Below are 20,523 nucleotides of genomic sequence, written 5' to 3'. Positions count from 1 at the left end.
GAATATGTAGTGGAGAGTCTGGAAGAACATCATCACTAGAGACAGTGCAATGGGTGACCTTAAAACCATATTTGAAAAGCAGACAATACCAATTTATTCAATGAAAGCAGAGCAGGGATGGGCAGCTATCCCCTTCTGCTTCACCCATGCAGTCCATGGGTGGTATGGTCCAGAACAGGCATGTTTATAAAGCAAAAACATCGCGAGGTTATTCACCTTCAAGTGATCCTGTGGAACCACACATCTCACCAGTGAGCACTACGGAATCATCAAAGAGAGCACAATTCAACATGGCTGTACAGTGTGGATTTTAACTGAAATATACCTGGTCAGGCACTGCTCACCATGAAGTAGGATCCAAATAGTGAAGATTGAAGCAAGGGCCCCTGAAAGGAAAGAAATAATGAATAGAAACTTGCACAGTTAGTCACACCGAAGTATGAAAAATGGTCATAGGTGATAGACGAAAACACAAGGAAGAAATTGATATACAGTGTAGATAAGGAGAGATGAACATATTAGGTGTAGGTCTTATGCCCGACGAAAACGAGATGCCAGGGAAAAGGTCAGGATATTGAATCAGATGAGAAGACACCTGGAACAAAGTCCAGGAAGAAGGCTGTAAAGGGGAGTAAGCAAATGGGATCAAATGCCAAACACAACTGGTGAGGGTGGAAGGAGAAAGATCTCGACTGGAGGAAAACTGCCTAGGAATAAAGAGGCGGGAGCAGGCACCATGGAAAGAAGCTGTATGGGCAATAGAACAATGAAGAGCAGGAGTCGATCCGGGTCATGACAAGGATAAAGATGGGAAATGTAAGTAAGGGAATTAGGCAAAAGGTGGAGTTAACTCCACTAGCCACTGATGTCTTGGGTGAGAAGGAAGATCTGAATAATGGAGAAGAAAGGGAGTGGAAAAATGTACGAGAAATATCGTGGGAAATAAATACGACCTCCGATGTACAGAGGCACAGAGGAGAAGGAATTATGCGTTAAGGGAAGATGAAATAAAAAACGTGAGAAAAGTGAGGCAAACAAAGGTAAAATGAAGAATAAAAGATCACATTATATCCCAGGTCAACATATTAGGCAGTCAGGGAGGACAACTAATCTGGAAGGTACATAGTAAGGATAGGTGAGGTAAAAACTCCACGTTATAGGGAAAAGAAAGGTATGGGACAAGGCTGCCTGATAACCCAAGTTAAAGGGGCCCAAAGACCCATGGTCGAAAAACCAGGGGAGAAACTCTGCCACCCGAGACACAGGGTTCGATCTGCTAGAAATCCCTGACTCATAGATTAGCTGTAGAACACTTCACATTTACGGCAATAAAAGCTCCCTGTAGAAGATTGAACAGAACAAGCTAAAAGAAAGCTACCTGCAGGTATAAACCCAATCTTCCTGCCAAGGACTGAATAAGATCCAAGCGTAAAGATGAACAATGTGAATGTCCAGATGGATTACCAGTGAAGAAAGTGAATGAAGAGGGGAAGGAGACAAAGGAAGATGCAGTGGAGGTAAAAGCTGGAGCTGGAGAAGTCATGGAAATGACAGTTGAGCTGGCCATTAAAGAGCAATCAGAAGGGCCTAACACAGAATGGTAAGGATGAGGGAATCACCCATGGAAGTAAGAGGTCATGGGGGGAATGAACATACAAGAACCTGTGGGACCATTCTTGCCCAAAGGCATCAACAGCCCTAGCTAGAGGAGGAGATACTTGATACTAAATAGAGGTAATAGGAGGTTAAGAGACACAGTAAATGGATCTATGTGGGAAGAATCCCATGGAAGACAAAACTACAAGAAAAAAAGAGAATTGAGAAACCACTCCAATGGATAGAATGTATTGGGACACGAAAAACAAACTGCAATCCGAGTGAGAGCACCCAGAACATGACATGCAAGGATATAAATACTGTGCAAGAGGGCCCAAAAGAGCAGATCTAATATGTGAAAAGAGAGGAAGTGCAAACAAGTGCCACCCACATGAGCAACACCCCCAAAAAGGGACAAGAGGAGAAAAGGAACAGACCATAAAATCCTATTAATAATGAAAAGGAAAACAAACAGCAGTGTCACATCATACTAACCCAAAAACAAAGAAACCATGTGAGGAGGGAATGAACTGAAGATGGCAAAAACCCGAAATAGGAGGAATCCTCACTAAACCCGAAATGTAAAAAGAACACCAAATAAAGGGAAACATGAAACATTATATATATGAGCAAGGAAAGGGGGAAAAAGAATGACAAATGCTGGAAGAAATCTGCTTGAAGTTAAACTAAGGTAAAATTGAAAGCCTGTAGAAGGGAAAGTTTGTAAGTTCACAAACTCAAGAGAGATAAAAGGAACAGCACAGAAAACATGAAGATAATATTCTGCAAAACGTGTCTGAAAATGTGTAAAGGAGGTCTTGCAGATACAGCAATAGAAGTATGGAAGACATTCCATGATAAGGCCAGGGAGAACTGACAATTTCAGAATGTTGGAAAATGGGTTCAACCATTAGATGGGGAAAATGAGCAATAGTGGAAACAGATATGGCAGACCCCGGGTCCCAAGGATCAACACATGAACTTAAATTATTGGTATAAAGGATAAATAATAAACAAAATGACATTAATGGTAAAAAGTATAAAGTAGAGATTAAACGAAAGAAAATGTAAAAAGTATAAATTATAAAGAATAACAAAATGAAATAGTCAATACAGTGAAAAACGGGGGCATAATGGTGGGTAAAACAAAATACACAGCCTAGCTAACTACTGAATGAATATTTGCTGTAAAATTCTTATCAATGCTATAAGTATAGCTACTAGTTGGGACACCAATTTTGATTTCATTCCTTTAAGTCGCATGCTCAATCCTTTTTTGGCTGCACCTTTTTTTTCACACCTAAAGTGTTTTAGATTAGATATCATAACTTTTAAATCAATACACACCAACAAACCACATCAAGTAAGAAAATGACACTTGACAGTAACCAGCATTAACTTTAGGATTGCAACTCTATTATTCAGAACAGACTTATACTTTACAGAACTAACCAGATTCTTTAAAATATATGGTGGTAGTTTCCTTCTCTAAAACAGTGTTATTAACTTCCATATAATAACACCATGGAATCTAGATGAATAGTTTTTTGTCATCATCAGCATTCATTTGGTACAACCATATGAAGCATCATTAATTAAGCTAATTGTGTAAGCTAATATCACATGATGCTATATGTTCTTTAATTAGGAGAATTTCATAAAATGTAGCAAACAGGCAATGAATAATAACTGGCCACAAATATGATTCTTTTCAAAACTTGAGCTAGAAACTGATAATCTGCTCTTTCATCATTAAAAAATATACATACATACTTTTACATTCACTGTTTTATTATTTATGGATACTTTACACTTTTTAGTGTATATTTCAAACTTGACAACAATCATACAGATTAAAACCAAATCACAAAAAAAATGCAATATACATGAAAACACTTCTCAAAATAATATTAATATGCATATGTTCATGAAAAATAAATTAAATAAGAAAAACAATAACACTTAATCAACAACTGGTGTGTGTTTTATTCTAATTTCTTTCTATTACATTGTGGTAATGATTAGTTTGAAAATAAAACTTGACTGTCCACAATTATCTCAAACCTTCAAATACATTTTGTAATATTAGACTTTTATAAGTTATTAAAAATAATTATATGCCTAACACAGAACATTTGCAAGAAACTAATATATTGTTTGGCAAAAGATCCAAAAAAATATCATTTCAGCATAACTCAAATTCTCAGCAATAGAATACAAATTTTCATTCAAGTTTATTACCATATTAGGAATAAATTAATAAATATAGTTAATTATTTATAGTTTGTAATATCTTCTATGTATTTCCAGATAATTTCACAATAACTAAGACACATTTGTTTTATAAATATGAAATACAGCAGAAAGCCAGTACATAAGATCATCACCTTTAATTGCCTATTGACTGAACATTTCAGGTCCTATTTTCTTGAATAAAATTTCCTCAGAACTAGTAGAAGTGTGTGAGAAACAAGTTATGCTACAAGAATAAGGTAAAAAGACTTACTTAAACTTATGAAATATCTTACAATCTTAAATAATTGCCTGTATGTTTCCCAAACTGAAGAGACTGCTGAACAACTGAAAATAAGTCAGTGGAGGTAACGTTTAAGTTATGTGGGTTATTTTGAAATCTTATCTCTTATCAATAAAACCACACACCAAAATAAATATAAAAAAAACTTAATAAAAAAACAGAACCAGTTCAACATGCGAGAAGAATATGAATAACCATAAGTTAGTTACAATCTTTTAAACTTGAACAGTGTATTGGCTTTAATTGTAGTTCTTATATCATCCAACTTTACTAGCAGCATAAACAAACAGAAACTACTGATTCAATGTATTGCTTCACAGATTACATAGAACTAAGCAGATCATCCTGGTTTCAATTAAGATGTAATCTAAAACAGAAAGTTAAAATGGTTACATAAGTATTGTCTATATCACGTCTATTAACTCACACAAATCATTCAAATTCTAGGTTATTACAAGAAAACAGAGAAACAATGTTCGGTATAATAAGCAGTATTTTATTATAATTACTAAAAACATAATAACTGTATAGTACATGACAATAAGTTAATGAGTGTCAACTTGTATATTTTCATAAGGCAGGTTATATGTAAAATAAAATGTTGTCACAATCAACTAAAATGACTAACATATAAAAATATTTAGAGCAAGTAAAACTCCAACAAACAAGTGCCACCACATACCAACTCCAACAAACTTACTTATAAGTGAAAAGTATAATTTACAACACATAATTCTTATAATCCATGCAGTAACTTTAAAAAAATATCTGAAATTAACTATCATGCATTCATTTTTCCCCACAAAATAAAATATTGCATAATATTTCTGCATTAAGAAAAAGTAGTGCAAATAATGTCACATATGTTATACAAAGTTCTTATAAGATATGCAAATACATATTATAATTTTACTTATTATTAAAGTATCAGTACACAGTCACTTAGAAATTGGAAGACATTAAAAGAAGGAATGTTAATATACAGTAAGGAACTGATTCCACCTTCAGGAGGGATGGAATAGGATAAAGTACTCTTACTGATCAAGAAAAAAGAAGCTAAAAACCCATTTAATAATAACAGTGGAGATAATGACTAGACAGACTTTATAATGAAGAAGTGGATGCTTTCCATACATTGCTACTGTTGCTTGACTGAATTTAAAACCTCTAATGATGGACTTGTTTAGTCTTAAAAACTGGTCACAAATTTGTACTAATCGACAGGAGACATTATTTATATTATTATTATTATTGGCATAAAATTACTCTTCTAAACAGAATTTTCTTCACTAATTTAAGAACATTATTTAATAAATTGAAAAGTATGCGACTAATGTTAGTCACCATATAGAAAATTATGTTTTCCATAAATAAACTGACAAAGATCAGAAAAATGAACTATTGCAACTTACTAAGTATTCCATTTTATGGGTGAGTATTTAAGGGAAATTCAATACTTTTCTTACATACACCAAGAGTATCAGTACACTAGCCATAATCAGCAGTCAATGTTAAAACCTTAAATCTATCACCATCCATGATATATCTGATTTCCTTGGGATAACTGTTTTAAATCACAAAAGAACTATTCAAATTATTATATGAAATATAACAGTATATCTTCTAATTACATGCACCACAATTCATATAAACAATCACTTTCTTTTTGTTTTTAAAAACTAATGCATGGTATAAAGCACCTAAAGTGGGAAAATTAGACATTTTATGCCTGATAAGAGAGTGATAAAAAATTATGACTGACAGCAAAGGTTTTTACATCAGACTTCTCTTTATTAGACCTTCATGGATTTTTAATCAGAACCATGTAAATATAGAATTTCAGAACTATCTTTTCTTTGACACTGAAAGCTCAGGATGCCTTTTATTCAATACCAGAAATCATCAATTGGGCTGAACTATGGCAGCCTTAACTGCATTCAGTGTACTTTCTGGTGTAAAATGCCCATGTTATATATATATATATATATATATAAATAGCATTTTGAATGTGCTTTTAGTTGCTATTTTACAGTTCAGTTGAGAGTTTTCTGGTACTGAATGAAAAGACTTCTGGATAGTAACAAGTGCCATTTTAATCAATTTTACAATTCAAAATAAAATTTAATCTGTGATTAATATTTCTAATTTTACAAATAATTTTTTTTATTTGATTAGTTATTTTATACAATTTTCTAAAGACAAGGTTCAGTTTCCATTTTAAGTGTATTATATACAATATTAATAGATTAAGAATAAAGAGCTGTTTCTGTGTTAACCGAAGAAATAGAACATTAACACGGGAAGAATCTTTCGATAAAAATCAGTTAAATTCACAAAATAATTTGGAAAGAAATTCCATGTCAATTTTAAGTAGTAAACAAGAATAATCACACAAAAAACTATTGCTCTAAATAACATTAATATTCCTTTTCAATTCCAATTCATTTTGTAAAAGGTTATAATAGTTTTAACAAAAGAAAGTTGTATAATTTTTAATTAAATCACTTTGATACAACAATTATATTATGTATGAGACATAAGCATTTCTCTATGTATTTTTAATATCACTGTATTCAGAACAAACTGAATCCTAATAATCACTTCTATGGAATTCCACCTATACTAAACTATCTTGCTAATATATACTAATAAACCTTGGTCCCTATAGAGTGGTGGAGGTAACTGGGCTGATCCCATGAACCAGGAGTGTTGGTGGGAGATTTTCTGTCAGTATATTCAATCTCTCAAGGTATGTCTGATTGTCTTTTTCTTTAGCTGGAGGAGATGGGAGATGGACAAAAACTACAGCCGTATTCTTGCTTTGCTGTTTGATCATTGCATTGACACTGCAAAGATAATCAGTGTGAAGCTCTGGATTTTGGCCATTCTGGAAGTCCAGCAAAGCAGTTACATGATCCCACAAAATAACACTGATTGCAGCATTAATTCTCAACATCTCTAACATGTTTTCCCATTGTCGTTGACGGGTCTGAGCATTCTCCATCTGAGCATTCATGCACATGAAAACTCTTAAAACAGTAGAGCGCTTCCAGTCACTTACCATGTTCAAGATACAGGCAAGTTGCATTATAAAAAGCCAAGAGTTATCAATGGTAGTAATAGAGCAAGGATGGAAGAAATTCATTGGCCATACATCAATATAGTTAATAAATTTAGCTTTTTTTACCTTATTCTTGTCCAACTTCTCAAAGTGACGAGCCAGACAAACATTCTTTTGAAGTCTGAAAATGCTGTCCCGAATCATCTGCACATATTCACTAGCAGTTACCATTTTGCTTTTTTCTTCTTCTCTCAACTTTAGGAAAACTTCATTTCGAATAGTCACTCTCTGTAGAGACAAAAATGCTTCATCTTTCTCAAAAAAATCATTTGGAGTACATCCATCAAAAAACCCAAATAAAATGGTGTTTGGTTTCATGGCTCCAAGTCCTGATACCCGAACCAAATGATGAAATCCTTCCCGAACTGATCTAGCTAAGGTAACTTCTACAAAGGCTTTAACCTGAAACCAAAAAGAAAAAAACAGTAGTACTAAAAATAGTTATTCAACTAACTGAATAAAAATCACATATTTCCAAATATTTAAGGCTAGTTACAAGCTAACTTTCAAGGATGTGGACAAATTCTGTTGTGTTCATATAATACAATTTCAGGATTTAATTAATAAAAATACAATAACAGTAACTTTTATAGTAGACAAGTTCTGATTTTAATAAGTACAATGTTTCAACCCATAGTATCCAGTCATTATCAGATAAAAATTGCAGGTAAAGTGTACATATCTACACCAACATATGTTAAAATAGGAATGGACAGAACAATGGCTACACTTTGAGGATGCCCCATGTCAAAAACCATGTTGTATGCTATTCTGCCCATTCCTACCTTGTTTCCTTCATTTTTGGTGCTTCCATTCCTACTTTCTAATGTTTTTACTTAAAAATATTTACACTTGTCTCAGAGCATTTTTTAGTACAAAGTCTTGAGAGTGACTGGGTTCTAGGCCTATTCTTCTTGTAGCTTTTCTTAGAGCTCTCTCTCAACATTTCCTTGCTTTTGCTGATATCTTTTCTATAGTTTTTCTTCCATCTAACCAGGGTGGCAGCCTTTTCTTTGGCTGGATTAATGGCTAAGGCTTGTTTTGCATATTCAGTATTACTATTTCTAACCTTATTCTTGCAGTAATGCTTTTTTCACTGGGACAAAGACTTTTCAAGTTTATCAACATAAGATTTTATCCTTTTCTCTCATTTTGTTTTCTTGAAAGACAAATTTTAAAAATTGCACTGTTTCAAGTACAACCTTATATATCAAAAAGTTACATATAGTTTGAAAACAATGTAAAGGTAAATTATACAACTTATTGTTTTTATTGTCAGTCCAGATCATTCAAGCAAAGTCGTGTCAGACTTTGGTAGTGGCAGCGTTCGTCCTCACGTAGGATAATCATGTCTTAGGCACCAACTGCTATGATAGAATTACTTTGTCCAACACAAAACTCTCAAGTCAGATGTATAAAACTGAAAACTTCACTTTCAAAAGTTAGATCATAGTTAGAACCTAGATCTAGAGAGTCTACATAATCCATTGTTTTTTTTTTTTTATGTAGCTGATACAGCTGCAAGCTGATTATGTAGTGCACAGACATAAGAAATTGCACACAAAGCACATGATATGAGGATGGGTTGTGATTTAGAAACTCATAGAGCATGCTCGTAATCACAGAATATGGTTACTAGTGCATTAGTAGTGCTGCAAAATGGATATTGTTATTACTTATTATCAAGGTAGTGTAATTTAATCATTTGCATTTATATTTGCATAAGGTGAAAGCAAGAAAGAGCTATGCCTTTCCAACAACGTTAGTCTGTTAGTCAAATTAAGAAATTTTGTGGTTTTGTAAAATTTTTGTTTTTACTCTACTGACTGTCACAAATGCTTTGGTGGCTTGTTACTCTGCAGTTGGTTTGTTTACTATTTAATAGCATGTGTAAAGTGCTTATAAAGTTTTGTGTATATGCTGTTTGCAGTGTGTTTGAGATTTTAATTTGTATTGCACATATTGCACATCTGGCCTATTCCTATACATTTATAGCTGGGACATTTCATGCTCTGAAAAGACCAAGTCAGTGAACAATACAGAATGTAATATATAGCTCACTGTCATATAAAGGCTAAATTATTCACTATTACAAGTTTTAATAATTTTTATTGAACTATGCAAAGAATTTGCCTATAATGGTTTTAATTAAAATATAACATAAACAGAGCTATGTGGCATCTCTTTCTCTCTCTAAATATATATATAAATAAACAGCTTACAAACTATTGATTACATTAATTGTTAACAGGTAATTAAATCAGCATTGTTTTATAATCTTCAAAAAACTGCCAGTTCTATTTCTACATATGACTTTACTACATTCTATACTAAAATACACCTAAAAGATTTAATTAGGGTTTTCAATGATACGTTTGATAACTTTGTAAAAAATGAAATAACTATACCCAAATTTAAATTTACTAGAATTCAATGTAAAAATATACTCCATTTCTGTATTTATAACAGTTATAGTTTTTAACAAAGTACATAAGCAAACGGTGGGTATTCTGATGTGAACGAACTTCTCTTCCAGTATGGCCAACCTGTATCTGTTCTTTTATGAAAACTCATTTATGAAGCAGACTTTAAATCCTAACTTATACATTTACACTTTCCATTACATAGATGATTTAATAATATGAATTTTACACCAAATTTAATATATCCAAGAGAACTTACAGTGGAAAGAAGTAATAACAATAAAGAGGTCCATGCTAATTATTTAGATTTAGACATTACTTTTATAGAAGGTAGAGTGTAGTTGATTATTTTTGATAAAATAATATAATTTAATTTTCTCATTCTTGGTCTACCGACACCTAATAGTGTTATTCCGTGTATCACGTTAAAAGGTATTATTATATCTCAACTAAAATGGTTCTTAATAGTCTGTAATAACTAATTTCTTTATGAATAATGTTTCATTATTAAAAAAAAATAAACTGAAAAATAACAGCTATAAAGACAGGCAATTAAAAAAATGCTTTATTTTTTAAAAAATAAAAAAATATTTTAGAAACTAAACTATCGATTAAGGAAAATATATTATAGAAATATATAAAATAAAGAGAGAGTTAGTTACTTTAGCTTATGCGTAGCTAATAGCAATTTTTCAAGTAATTTTATTAAGTATAACCGGGACAGAAAGACTAACTTCAAGTAGCTGGGCTTATCTTGGCTTTCCCGTGTTATACTTGAATAAATCTTCAGGAGAAAGAGGGGATGTTGGGAGTTAGAACTATATAAGAACTTTTAAGGTAGGATGTAAAGTTCTATGTAATATCTTTTGATAAGGGTGGAGGTTGGGAGTTTAATTAGTAGAAATAGTAGGGTGGCTTCATTTCATCTCATTTCTACCTTAAGAAATTTATGGGTAATTGCCTTCCCAGAACTGGCTCTAGACAGTGAAAGGCAGTAGAAGCTGAGATGTTGTGGGTGTAAGCACACAGCTTTGTACCCTTATTTGATTGATCTTTTTATATTCCATGATGGTTAACTAGATTGACATTGGCGTTAGGATTTTGTTTGATAGATGGAATATCTGCAACAGATTTGGGTGCTACCACCACAGATATTGGTTATGACAATAAGTCGACAACCTGGACTGATAATGGTACTGCGATATATATATATATATATATATACACACACACATGTACATGTATATATGTGTGTGTGTGTGTGTGTGTGTGTGTGTATTTCATTAATGCGTATAATTACTTCAGTGGTCTCTTAAATAACTGAAATTGCCAAGTATGAAAACCTGTGACTAAAACATTGAAGCTTACCAACATTTTTTGTTTAAGTTCAAAATAACATCATGATCCACTTGTAGTGAGGAGAAGAAATCCACTGTATATTTAAATAAAAGACCAGAAACAGCTTTCTGAGTAGATTATCTTTTTTTAACTTTATAGTAATGTTTTGACAACTGGTATGGTCATCATTAGATGAACTGTCATCTATTGTATTATTGCTGCAGAATGGAGTCATACAGCCTTTGGAAGTGCTTGGTCATTTCCAGTAATGATTGTCATGAAGAATGAAGGTATGCCAAGACTCTGCAGGGACTTCAATGAGTGAAGACTGTAACTTGCATTGACACCTTCACTGCACAGATGAATGTATGGAGGTGGTAGAAGGTTCCCTTGGTTTAACACCTTGTATCAGGCATCCAGATACTGGCAAATCAAGCTGAAAAGTAAAAGCAAGGCTACGGCTGCTTTTAACACAAGAGATGGTCTGTATGAATTTCATGTGATGCCATTTGATCTATGTAACTCGCTACCTACTTTTGCATGGCTGATGGAGCTTAAGTTCAAGAGATTGCAATGGAACAAATGCCTGGTCTATGTTGATGATGTTTTGATGTTTGGTTGCACTTTGAGTCAGCATCTGAGAACCTGATAATGGTATTCCAGTGCATACAAAATGCAGGCTTAAAAGTGAAATCAGTGAAATATTAACTCATTCAAATGGAATTGGAGTTTCACAGTCACACTTTAAGGAGAGATGGAGTCTCAACGGACCTGGCTAAGATAGTCGTGATAAATGATTGGTCTCAACCTGTAATGAAGTGAGAAGCTCACAGTTTTTTGGTCTTGCATACGACTGATGATTTGTGGTAAAATTTTCAAAGATAGCAGCATCATTGTTGGCTTTTGTGACAGTGGGTAAAAAAACTTTGGATGGAGTGCCTAATATGATCAGGCATTTTGATCCCTAAAGTTCACTTTAGTGGATGTGCCAGTGCTGGCATATCCCCATCAGGACTGAAATTCTCATGGATATTGACACCAGCAACAACAGAGTCTGATTGGTGTTACTGTACTTGCAGGACAGAGTAGAATATGTAATTGTATAAGCTTACAAATCTTGAATGCAGGTACTGTACAATTAGGAATATGCTGCTTGCTGTAATGATTATAAAACACTATTACCACTACTTGTATGGTAGGAAGTTCATCATTAGAGTGAACCATGCTTAATTGAAGGGATTAGTAAACTTTAAAAATCCAGAAGGGATGATAACATGTTGAATAACAATGTTGCAAAAATATAACTTTGTCATAGTTCATCAAATAAGTGCAAAATATCGAAACATAGATGGACTATCACCCCACACTCAAACTTTTGTCTGTTTGTAGAATATCCTGACCCTGGACACTGTAGGAGTTAAAACCATGACCATTAAAAAAAAACAATGAAAACTGACCACAAGCTGAAAAATGAATGTTAGGGTTAATCCTTCAAGATCTTTAGGACAATCAACTAAGAACTCTGCCTAAGTATGGGTGCTCCATGTTGTCCAGCAAGGTCAAGTCCAGATAAGGCGAGTAGAGGAGTATAGAAAAGGATGCACCTAACCTGTGGCATCCCTGTGCAAGATGTACTGTATTATTGTTATCAGCCCATAAGTTGAGCTACTCTGACAGTGTTGCAGGTAGTTGTCCCCAGAGTTCAATGGCAAGAAATACTGCAGACCTTGCACAAACCGAAGACTGGAGGGAACCAAGGTTTAGCCTGCACCTGTCATACTAATAAGCAGTGCTTCTTCTAGCCACAAGTTAGCGGAGATGCTGATGTGAACACTGTATACAATGTGTTCCACACAAAAGAAAAAAACAGGTTGATACATAGTAAACTACAGAAGAGAATTGTTAGATCTTTCTTGCAGAGGATAGCCCTACATATCACTGGTCCACTCCCAAAGAGTGCAATAAATCATAGTTACATATTTGTTTTCTTCAACTATTTTATCCACTAATCAATATGATAGCTCAGACACCATTGGGGATGTGTCAGTTGAGAACTGGATAGCACAATTTGTAGTAGTGGAAGAAATCCACTGGACCAAGGTAGCTAACTTGAACAGCCAACTGTTCACAGTTATATAAAATTTAGGCGTGATGAATGCTCGTACTTTACCTTATCAACTCCAGCCTGATGGTTTGGCAAAATGGGTGATCCAGACTACCAAGTGGATGCTTGTGAAATCTGTTAATCTTGACAGAAACAACTGCAATGAACACTTTCCCTATGTGATGATTGTATATAGAGCAACAGAATAGAAATCAACAGGTTGCCAAACATGCTAGATTCAGATGGGAAGTATTACAAACTGTGGCCACGATGTATGGTTCTCCATCACAAGGAGAAGTCCCCCTGTATCCTCAAGACTATGAAGAATGGCTTAGGTGAAAGATTGTTGACACACAACTTTGTCCAACAACAATTTCGGTAGTTAGTCCATTGAAAGAGGAAGTGCCATGATCAGATAGCAATAAAATAGATGTTTCAATGTGACAGCTGGGTGTGGTACTCAATGGCTTCATATAAGCAACTTTGAACTGGCTTGATTGGTCCATACCTGATATTCTGACAAGTTGTTCATGTACTGCATGAACTACAGTGGATGCAAGATGCAGGAAAGTGTGGAACATGTCAATAACTGTATCCATACATCACAGATGAGTCCTTGGTGCACTGCATTAGCAAGAAGTTTAGAGAGGAAACCAATGAGTCAGAGGAAGCTGTGGATACTTATCTCACATTCTTTAATGAAGTGTTGCTAGAAAAGGAAGTTACCTCCAGCTTTAATAGGCAGACAAACCATCAGTATGACCTTTCTATTGACATGGATGGGATGGTCATCAAAACTATGATGAGTGTTAGGTTGACCACATGATGATTAAAGGAAGGGGAATTCCTTGCTTTCCAAACTATCAGGTGATGCACTCTGTAATGTATACACTATAATGTGTGATTTCAACCTGATTATTGACATAGAGAATAATCATTAGGTTGAGAGATTGATGACTGACAGGAAGTAGCATTCCTTGCTTTCTGAGCTATCAAGTAGTAATTTCCAGCAGAATGTATGAATTAATTTTGCAGATGTTACTTGATTACTAACAGGATAGTTGCTGATTTGTATGATCATGAACTGAAAGTAAGTGCCATTCCTTGCTTCACAAGCTGTCAAGTGATACTGAGATGCAATATATGTATTACATTGTAGAATTGTCACTTGATTATTGACAGGACTATCATGTAATTGAAAGGGTGTTGCTCCCCTTGTATTACATTGCAGAATTGTCACTTGATTATTGATAGAACTATCACGTAATTGAAAGGGTGTTGCCACCCCCTTGCTTTTTGAGACAAAGAGTGAATTTTCTGATGTGAAAGGTAGTCCAATGTTTCAAGAAAATCACTCTGAGAATCTAGCTGAGTGGTGAAAATCTGCAGAGTATGTCATCCAATGTTCAACAGATTTTTTATTGACCCTTTTTGAAAATAGATTGAATTTACAGTAAAACGAGGGAGTCCAGCATCCCTTGGATGTGCACTGAAGTGCAGTAGTAACAGCAGAAATTTTAATTCTATCAGACTTTTACTTCAAATCTTAATTTGTCCAAATTTTACCAGCAATTATTTATTTCGTGAAGAATGAAATAGAAAATGAGCTCGATGGCCTTTAGATGACATTGTTGTTGCTACTGAGTGTAGCTTTGGTAGATAACTCAGATGTCACTGAAGTTGTTAATGTGGTAAACAGAGGTGAGGTGTATGAACTACTAAGTATTGGATGAATCATAAGAGCAATATGGATATATGGCAAAAGAGATATGTAAACAAACATATATGAAGGCTTCCACATAATATCCTTCAACATGCATGTGTTGAGAAAATTATATGAAGTCCTTCATAGATCTCTAAAATACATTAAACCAAATAATTAACCATACAAAGAAAATAGTAATAAATAATAATAAGATATGAAGGAAATAAAAAGAAAGCAATGAGAGCATAGAAACAAATACTTTGATCTTGATGTTCTGAATTAGTGAATATGCGGCTATCTGTGATGAATAACTTGTAAAGCATTATTGCAAAGTACAATGTACCTGTGATTTTTATTAGCTCACTCACCATAGGATCAGTGAAATTGATCAAGTTTGTAACCATTTCATACTTGTTATAGTTTCCATACAGTTTCCTTTAATACAATATGTGTATATTCACAAAATATGGCAGACTATTAGTAAACACTAAAACTCTTTTATACACAAAAAATCAGATTTACTAAAGCTTTCTCTGTGAATATATCAAGTTTTTTTTTACTAGTACAAGTGCAAAGTGATTTTCATGTTAAGATTACAAACACTTTTCATCATCTCTAAAACCTTCTAAATAAATTTCGAATATTTTTTGTCAGTAAAACTTTATATTTTATCTGTTCTTTTCTATACAGGGTTGGTTAATTTGATCTACAAACCACAAAATAAATCTAAATTAACCTTTTATCTTTCTAGAATGACTTCAAGTTGTAACATGAAACTACATTTGTTTATTCTAAATAGCTTTAAACTTTTAACAGTATTCATCCATTTATACTTAAATTTTACTGTTTTATTGCCCTTTGAATCATATCTAATTAATATTTGTGTCATATAAGTTGTAAATCATGTGGCAAATGTGCAGCTCACGTTTTTCATGAAGTATGCTTGCGAGAGTCAGTCCATTATGATATAATAATTTCTTCTTCTTTATTTTACGTTATCTAAATTAAAACATTTCCAATTTTTACATTTTACTTTTATAATGATAAATAAAGAATATACATGATAAATAAAAAATAAAGCACTTACCTGGGTCTTTTTTATGCCTTTGACCGTCAATGACATTTAACCCTACTTTTTTAAACTAATGGTACTATTGCACCAAATAATTTTATGCTTAATTAAATAATGCACCAAAGAACACAGAATAGTCACATGCAAAAATAAGACAATGTCCAATAACTATTACAATTTTTCTGGCTTTCTACCTATGCGACAACAGCCGCTAAAAATTTAGCAAAGGTTATCGATATGCTTTCCATGGGAATAAAGTTTAAACTGAAAGCATATTTGAGAATTCTCTGTACAGAAAAAATGCAATATCATATATTATTTGATAGATTAAAACACTGGCTTTCTATCGGTTATAAATAATGTAGTATTGAACAGCAGAGAGAATTATTGGCAACTTCTGAAAGAAAGGTTGTGACAGGTGGGTGTGCCAAGAGGGGGGTCTAATTTTCTATTTGATGGGTCTGTAACCAAATAAGGTTGAAGGCTATAAACATTTTGCTTTGTCTGATCTTTGACAACTTTATAATGAGTAATTCATGTTAAATATTGTACTTCATGGAGGGGTGGTAAATGAATTAAAGAAGAACAAATGTCATAACCCCTCATACTAGAGGAAATTCAGAATTTTTTAAAATATTGTCTTATTAAATTAAGAACTTAAAACAAAAATATAATATTAAAACTTCATTTATTAGCTGCATTTTTATGCCAAATGTATTCATACACCATGATGATAAAGTATTTTAATTACATTTTTAATGTAACTCACTTAAACCTTGCGATATGCACAGCAAAAGATGCCCGTGGTAAGAGGTTTAATGCTGAAATAATGCTTCAATTTTAAAGTTGAGACACATTACAGGTGGTGGATTTATCATGTAATAGCACTAGTGATAAAGAGACATGCATAAAGAGAAAGAAAACAGTTTTATCGGGTGGTTCTGATACAGATGTTAACATTTTCCTTACTTGAACTGATACCTCTGTGCACAGATTAACTATTTCCTCTTGAAGTCACACTATTTTTGCCTTAGTGATTTGCATGCCACCAGCCTTTTGAAATTCCCACCTAAAATTCACATGAACTTGCACTACTGCATGATGATGTATCATGCAGCAAAACCCTCCACCAATAGGAGTGCAACACATCTCCTTCAACAAATGCTCCTTCTACATTCACATGCAAAAATCCTCTTTCTTAGATGAGGCAAACAGAAAAAATGCACCAGAAAAATAAGGATGAAGGGGTGGGAATGTGGACGGAGGTGAGTATCTATCATAAATATATTTTCAGGTAAGGAAAATGTTAACTTCTGATACAAAGACTCATCACCATGCACAGATTAGCTAGAGTCCCAAGCTGAGATGGTGGAGAGACTGGTGCAGAAAGTAACTAGATGAGCCTCCTTTCAAGAGTGTTAAAAGGAAGCCCATGGGGTGCAATACTCTATGGCAGGAACTCCATAGGGGCACACCTGTGGGATACTGCATCTCATCTCCATCAGGGTACACTCTTTGCCTGAGTGAAGGATAGAGAGAAGCAAGAAGCCTGAAAGGTGTTGTAAGGTCAGGCAGAATAGGTACATGACTGTCCAAGAGCTGGAATACAAGGCATTGGAAAGCCAATCAGTGTAATAAGTTTGGAGTGTGTTCGGACTGTAAAAAACATGCTCACCTCCTTGACCATCACTCCCTACAGGTCAATACCAGCTGTGAGAGAAGGGCAAATGTGAAACATATCTGTGCAGAGCTCTTTAACCATTAGGCACTAAGGGCCCATCTCAGTTGTGGGAGGGCACTGCAGTGGACACAAAATAAGTATATTTACGAAACCACCACTCAACAATCAGACTCTATGGGCCCATCGCCAGCCGTGGGAGTAGGGTTAATGAGTCATACATTACAGTTGGATTTTAAGAAATATTAATAACTCTGCAAACAAAATTAATGGGAATATGTCTTTGCAGGAGTTAGTAAAGGAGAAAAGGGAATAAGTGAAAGGTATATTATTCAAAATCTACTTGGATATCATGATGTATCTAGATAGGTTGATGGGGAGTCCATACAAAACTCTGGAAACATCCCTGCTCCACTTCTCAGATAGAAAGACTGTGTATTTCAGGTCCCAATCAGTAAGGATTCTCCATGGTCCACTACCCTGGAAGCTGGCAATTGGTAAAGGTTCCCATGGTCCACTTGAAGGGGCAGGGAGAATTTGTGTAAGGGAGACCCATAGAATAAGCCCAGATTCCCATTGGTCTTTCAGTCCGTAAAGGTATTTTACTGGAGACAGAGTAAAGTGTAACTGTAAAACCCTATTTGTAAAAGCCAGTAAGTATTAGCCAGAGAAGCAGGCAGAAGCACAACTCTGGTGCTGGCTTTTTCCAAAATAATCTATGGAAAGGGTACAGTCTAGATCAGACTGGATAAAAAGTTTCTCATATTGGGCACTGATTGAACCAGGACAGGTGGTATGAGTGCTTTCTGTTATCCTGGCTTGATACACAATTTGGGTAAGTATACCCTAGTGGGATCCAACAGTATAAGAATGGTGAGGAAGGAATAACTAAATGCAAACTCGCATCATTATAGGTGCAGGGTTAATTAAAAAATGGCTGTTGGTAGAAATACTTTAATGTGAGAAGAATGATTTTGGGGCAGTCCACATGCCAGCCTGTACAAAGGGGACAAAAGCTCAAGAGAGGAGACTTGAGAGAGTGTACAAACATCCTCCCTCAGAGGGTCATATACAAGATATACGAGATGGTGAATCCAATCCATAATGGAGTAAGATGAGAGGCCCTGGATAGAGGAAGTGTCCCAATTACAAAAGGAGAGTGAGAAGAAACACAAAAAGGAAGTGTGTGACAAAACACTGAGCAGTCCAGGCAGGACATGAACATCTGTCCAGAACAGAAATAACATTGAAAAGAAGAGAGAAATTGAAGCAGGAGGTATGGGAGAGAGAAGTAACTGCTTTTCCTTCCCATGGAATATAAGGGAAGGAAAAAGCAGCCAGGACAAGGAGAAGGGAAGAGTGGTAATGAGAAAGATAAAGGAACCATGGACATAGATATGTGTACAATGGCTATCAACTGCCAACACGAATAGGACTCCTGTGGAGGGAGAGTAGCAACATATGCTAGAGGTTTCCTAAGGACCTGGGTTAGAGCATGGAGAACTACAATTATAATCCAGTCAGGCAAGTAGTAGGAAGGGTGGTAGTGTATAGGGAAGGAATGAAATAGAGTAGAAAAGAGGCAGGGAAGAAGGGAAAAATGTGACATTGGATAAGGCAGAAGTTGGAGGAAATGCCCCTCTAAAACCAAAATAGAAGAGATTTACAGATCACGGGAGAAACATCCTATGAAATAGGAGAAATATGTTGCAATGTACTGATGTCAAAGGAAAATTGTAACAACAAGGCCATGGTGATAAGTACATCCCATATGTTGGCACAATGAAAAGGCAGAAGGGCAGCAGAGGGAAGTGGATTTGACTTAAAACACTCAAGGAAGAGATACGGGGAGGTGAGCACTGCACAACTGAACAGCTTTTATACTCTGAAATGCAATCAGAGCCATTATCTGGAGGTTATTGCTCCACATAATAAGTTAAATTTACAACAGTAGTCAATACTACTAGGCACTACTGAAATAATAAAATTTTGATGTAGATTTATACTAACGTACTATTAGATCTAGTCTAGGATTTTTGGGTTAGGCCATATTATTGGTATTAAGACCTTACAGGCTTACTAAACATGCAGCCAGGTAAGCCTCCTTAAAACCTAACCTCACCACGCTTACAATGACATCGTTGTTAAGATTAACTTTAGACTGTTTAGGTTTATGAGTTACAACTAAGTTACGTTCTTATAAGTTAAGTCACTCTCAAGTTTAGGTCTATTACAGACAAAATGAAGTGAATAGAGATCTAGATTGAGTTTGATTACTTTCATTACTGTGTATGAGAATTACTTTGAATGGATCATTGCTAAATTGGCATGTAAATTGTGCATAAACACGAAAATCTGACATGGTCAACAATAACACATGTCTGCCATGATAAGATACTTCTTCACTTCGGAAAAGCATCAATCAACTGTATTACTAATATATACATGCTGTACTACAATATTTCCGAGTTTTTAAGAAGTTGCATATCAGTAAATGTTCATCTGAATGTTTCAAAGTAAGCATAAACTTGTGGTAGTCGTTCATCCAATAATTTTGGCTATTGATATTAAGAAGTCAGATCTTTTATTTTACCAATTTAATTTTTTTCAATTGATGGAAATCCATCCTGAGACAGAACTCTGCTTTCCTTGTCCCATGCAATGATAAAGGGATGCCATATCCTGAGGAAAGAGTGGATCAGAAGGGATGGAAAGGTGGGAAGAGGAAGACAGGGCTGGGACTTGAAGAGGTGGAGTAATAGAAACAAGGTTGGTATACTATGAGTGGCCACCAAAGGGACCCCTTAACCCTCTCTAGATGGGTCACGGGTCAAAGACCATGTCATTGCATTTGTTGACTCGCATTTAAACTTTTATTGAATTCATGTCAATACATTTGGTATCAAATTGTAGATTATAATTCAAATTTTAGTATTATACATTAGTTAAT

General features: G+C 34.6%; 1 protein-coding gene across 3 annotated transcripts in view; it reads right to left on the bottom strand.

Annotated features, from left to right (window-relative positions):
• Positions 1 to 3,379: 3,379 nt before the first annotated feature.
• LOC106465274 (solute carrier family 12 member 9-like) overlaps positions 3,380 to 20,523 on the bottom strand; it is a 154,394-nt gene continuing 137,250 nt past the window's right edge. For all 3 annotated transcript variants that reach the window (XM_022393133.1, XM_022393132.1, XM_022393134.1), the window contains exon 14: positions 3,380 to 7,655. In XM_022393133.1, coding sequence (XP_022248841.1) covers positions 6,795 to 7,655 — 861 coding nt within the window. In that variant the 3' untranslated portion in view covers positions 3,380 to 6,794. The remainder of the gene's footprint in view (positions 7,656 to 20,523) is intronic.

This window comes from Limulus polyphemus, unplaced genomic scaffold (assembly GCF_000517525.1).
Source record: "Limulus polyphemus unplaced genomic scaffold, Limulus_polyphemus-2.1.2 Scaffold1891, whole genome shotgun sequence".
In the NCBI taxonomy this organism is placed as follows: domain Eukaryota; kingdom Metazoa; phylum Arthropoda; class Merostomata; order Xiphosura; family Limulidae; genus Limulus; species Limulus polyphemus.
The sequence above is the reverse complement of the archived record's forward strand: the minus strand, read 5'-3'. Positions and strand labels throughout refer to the sequence as shown.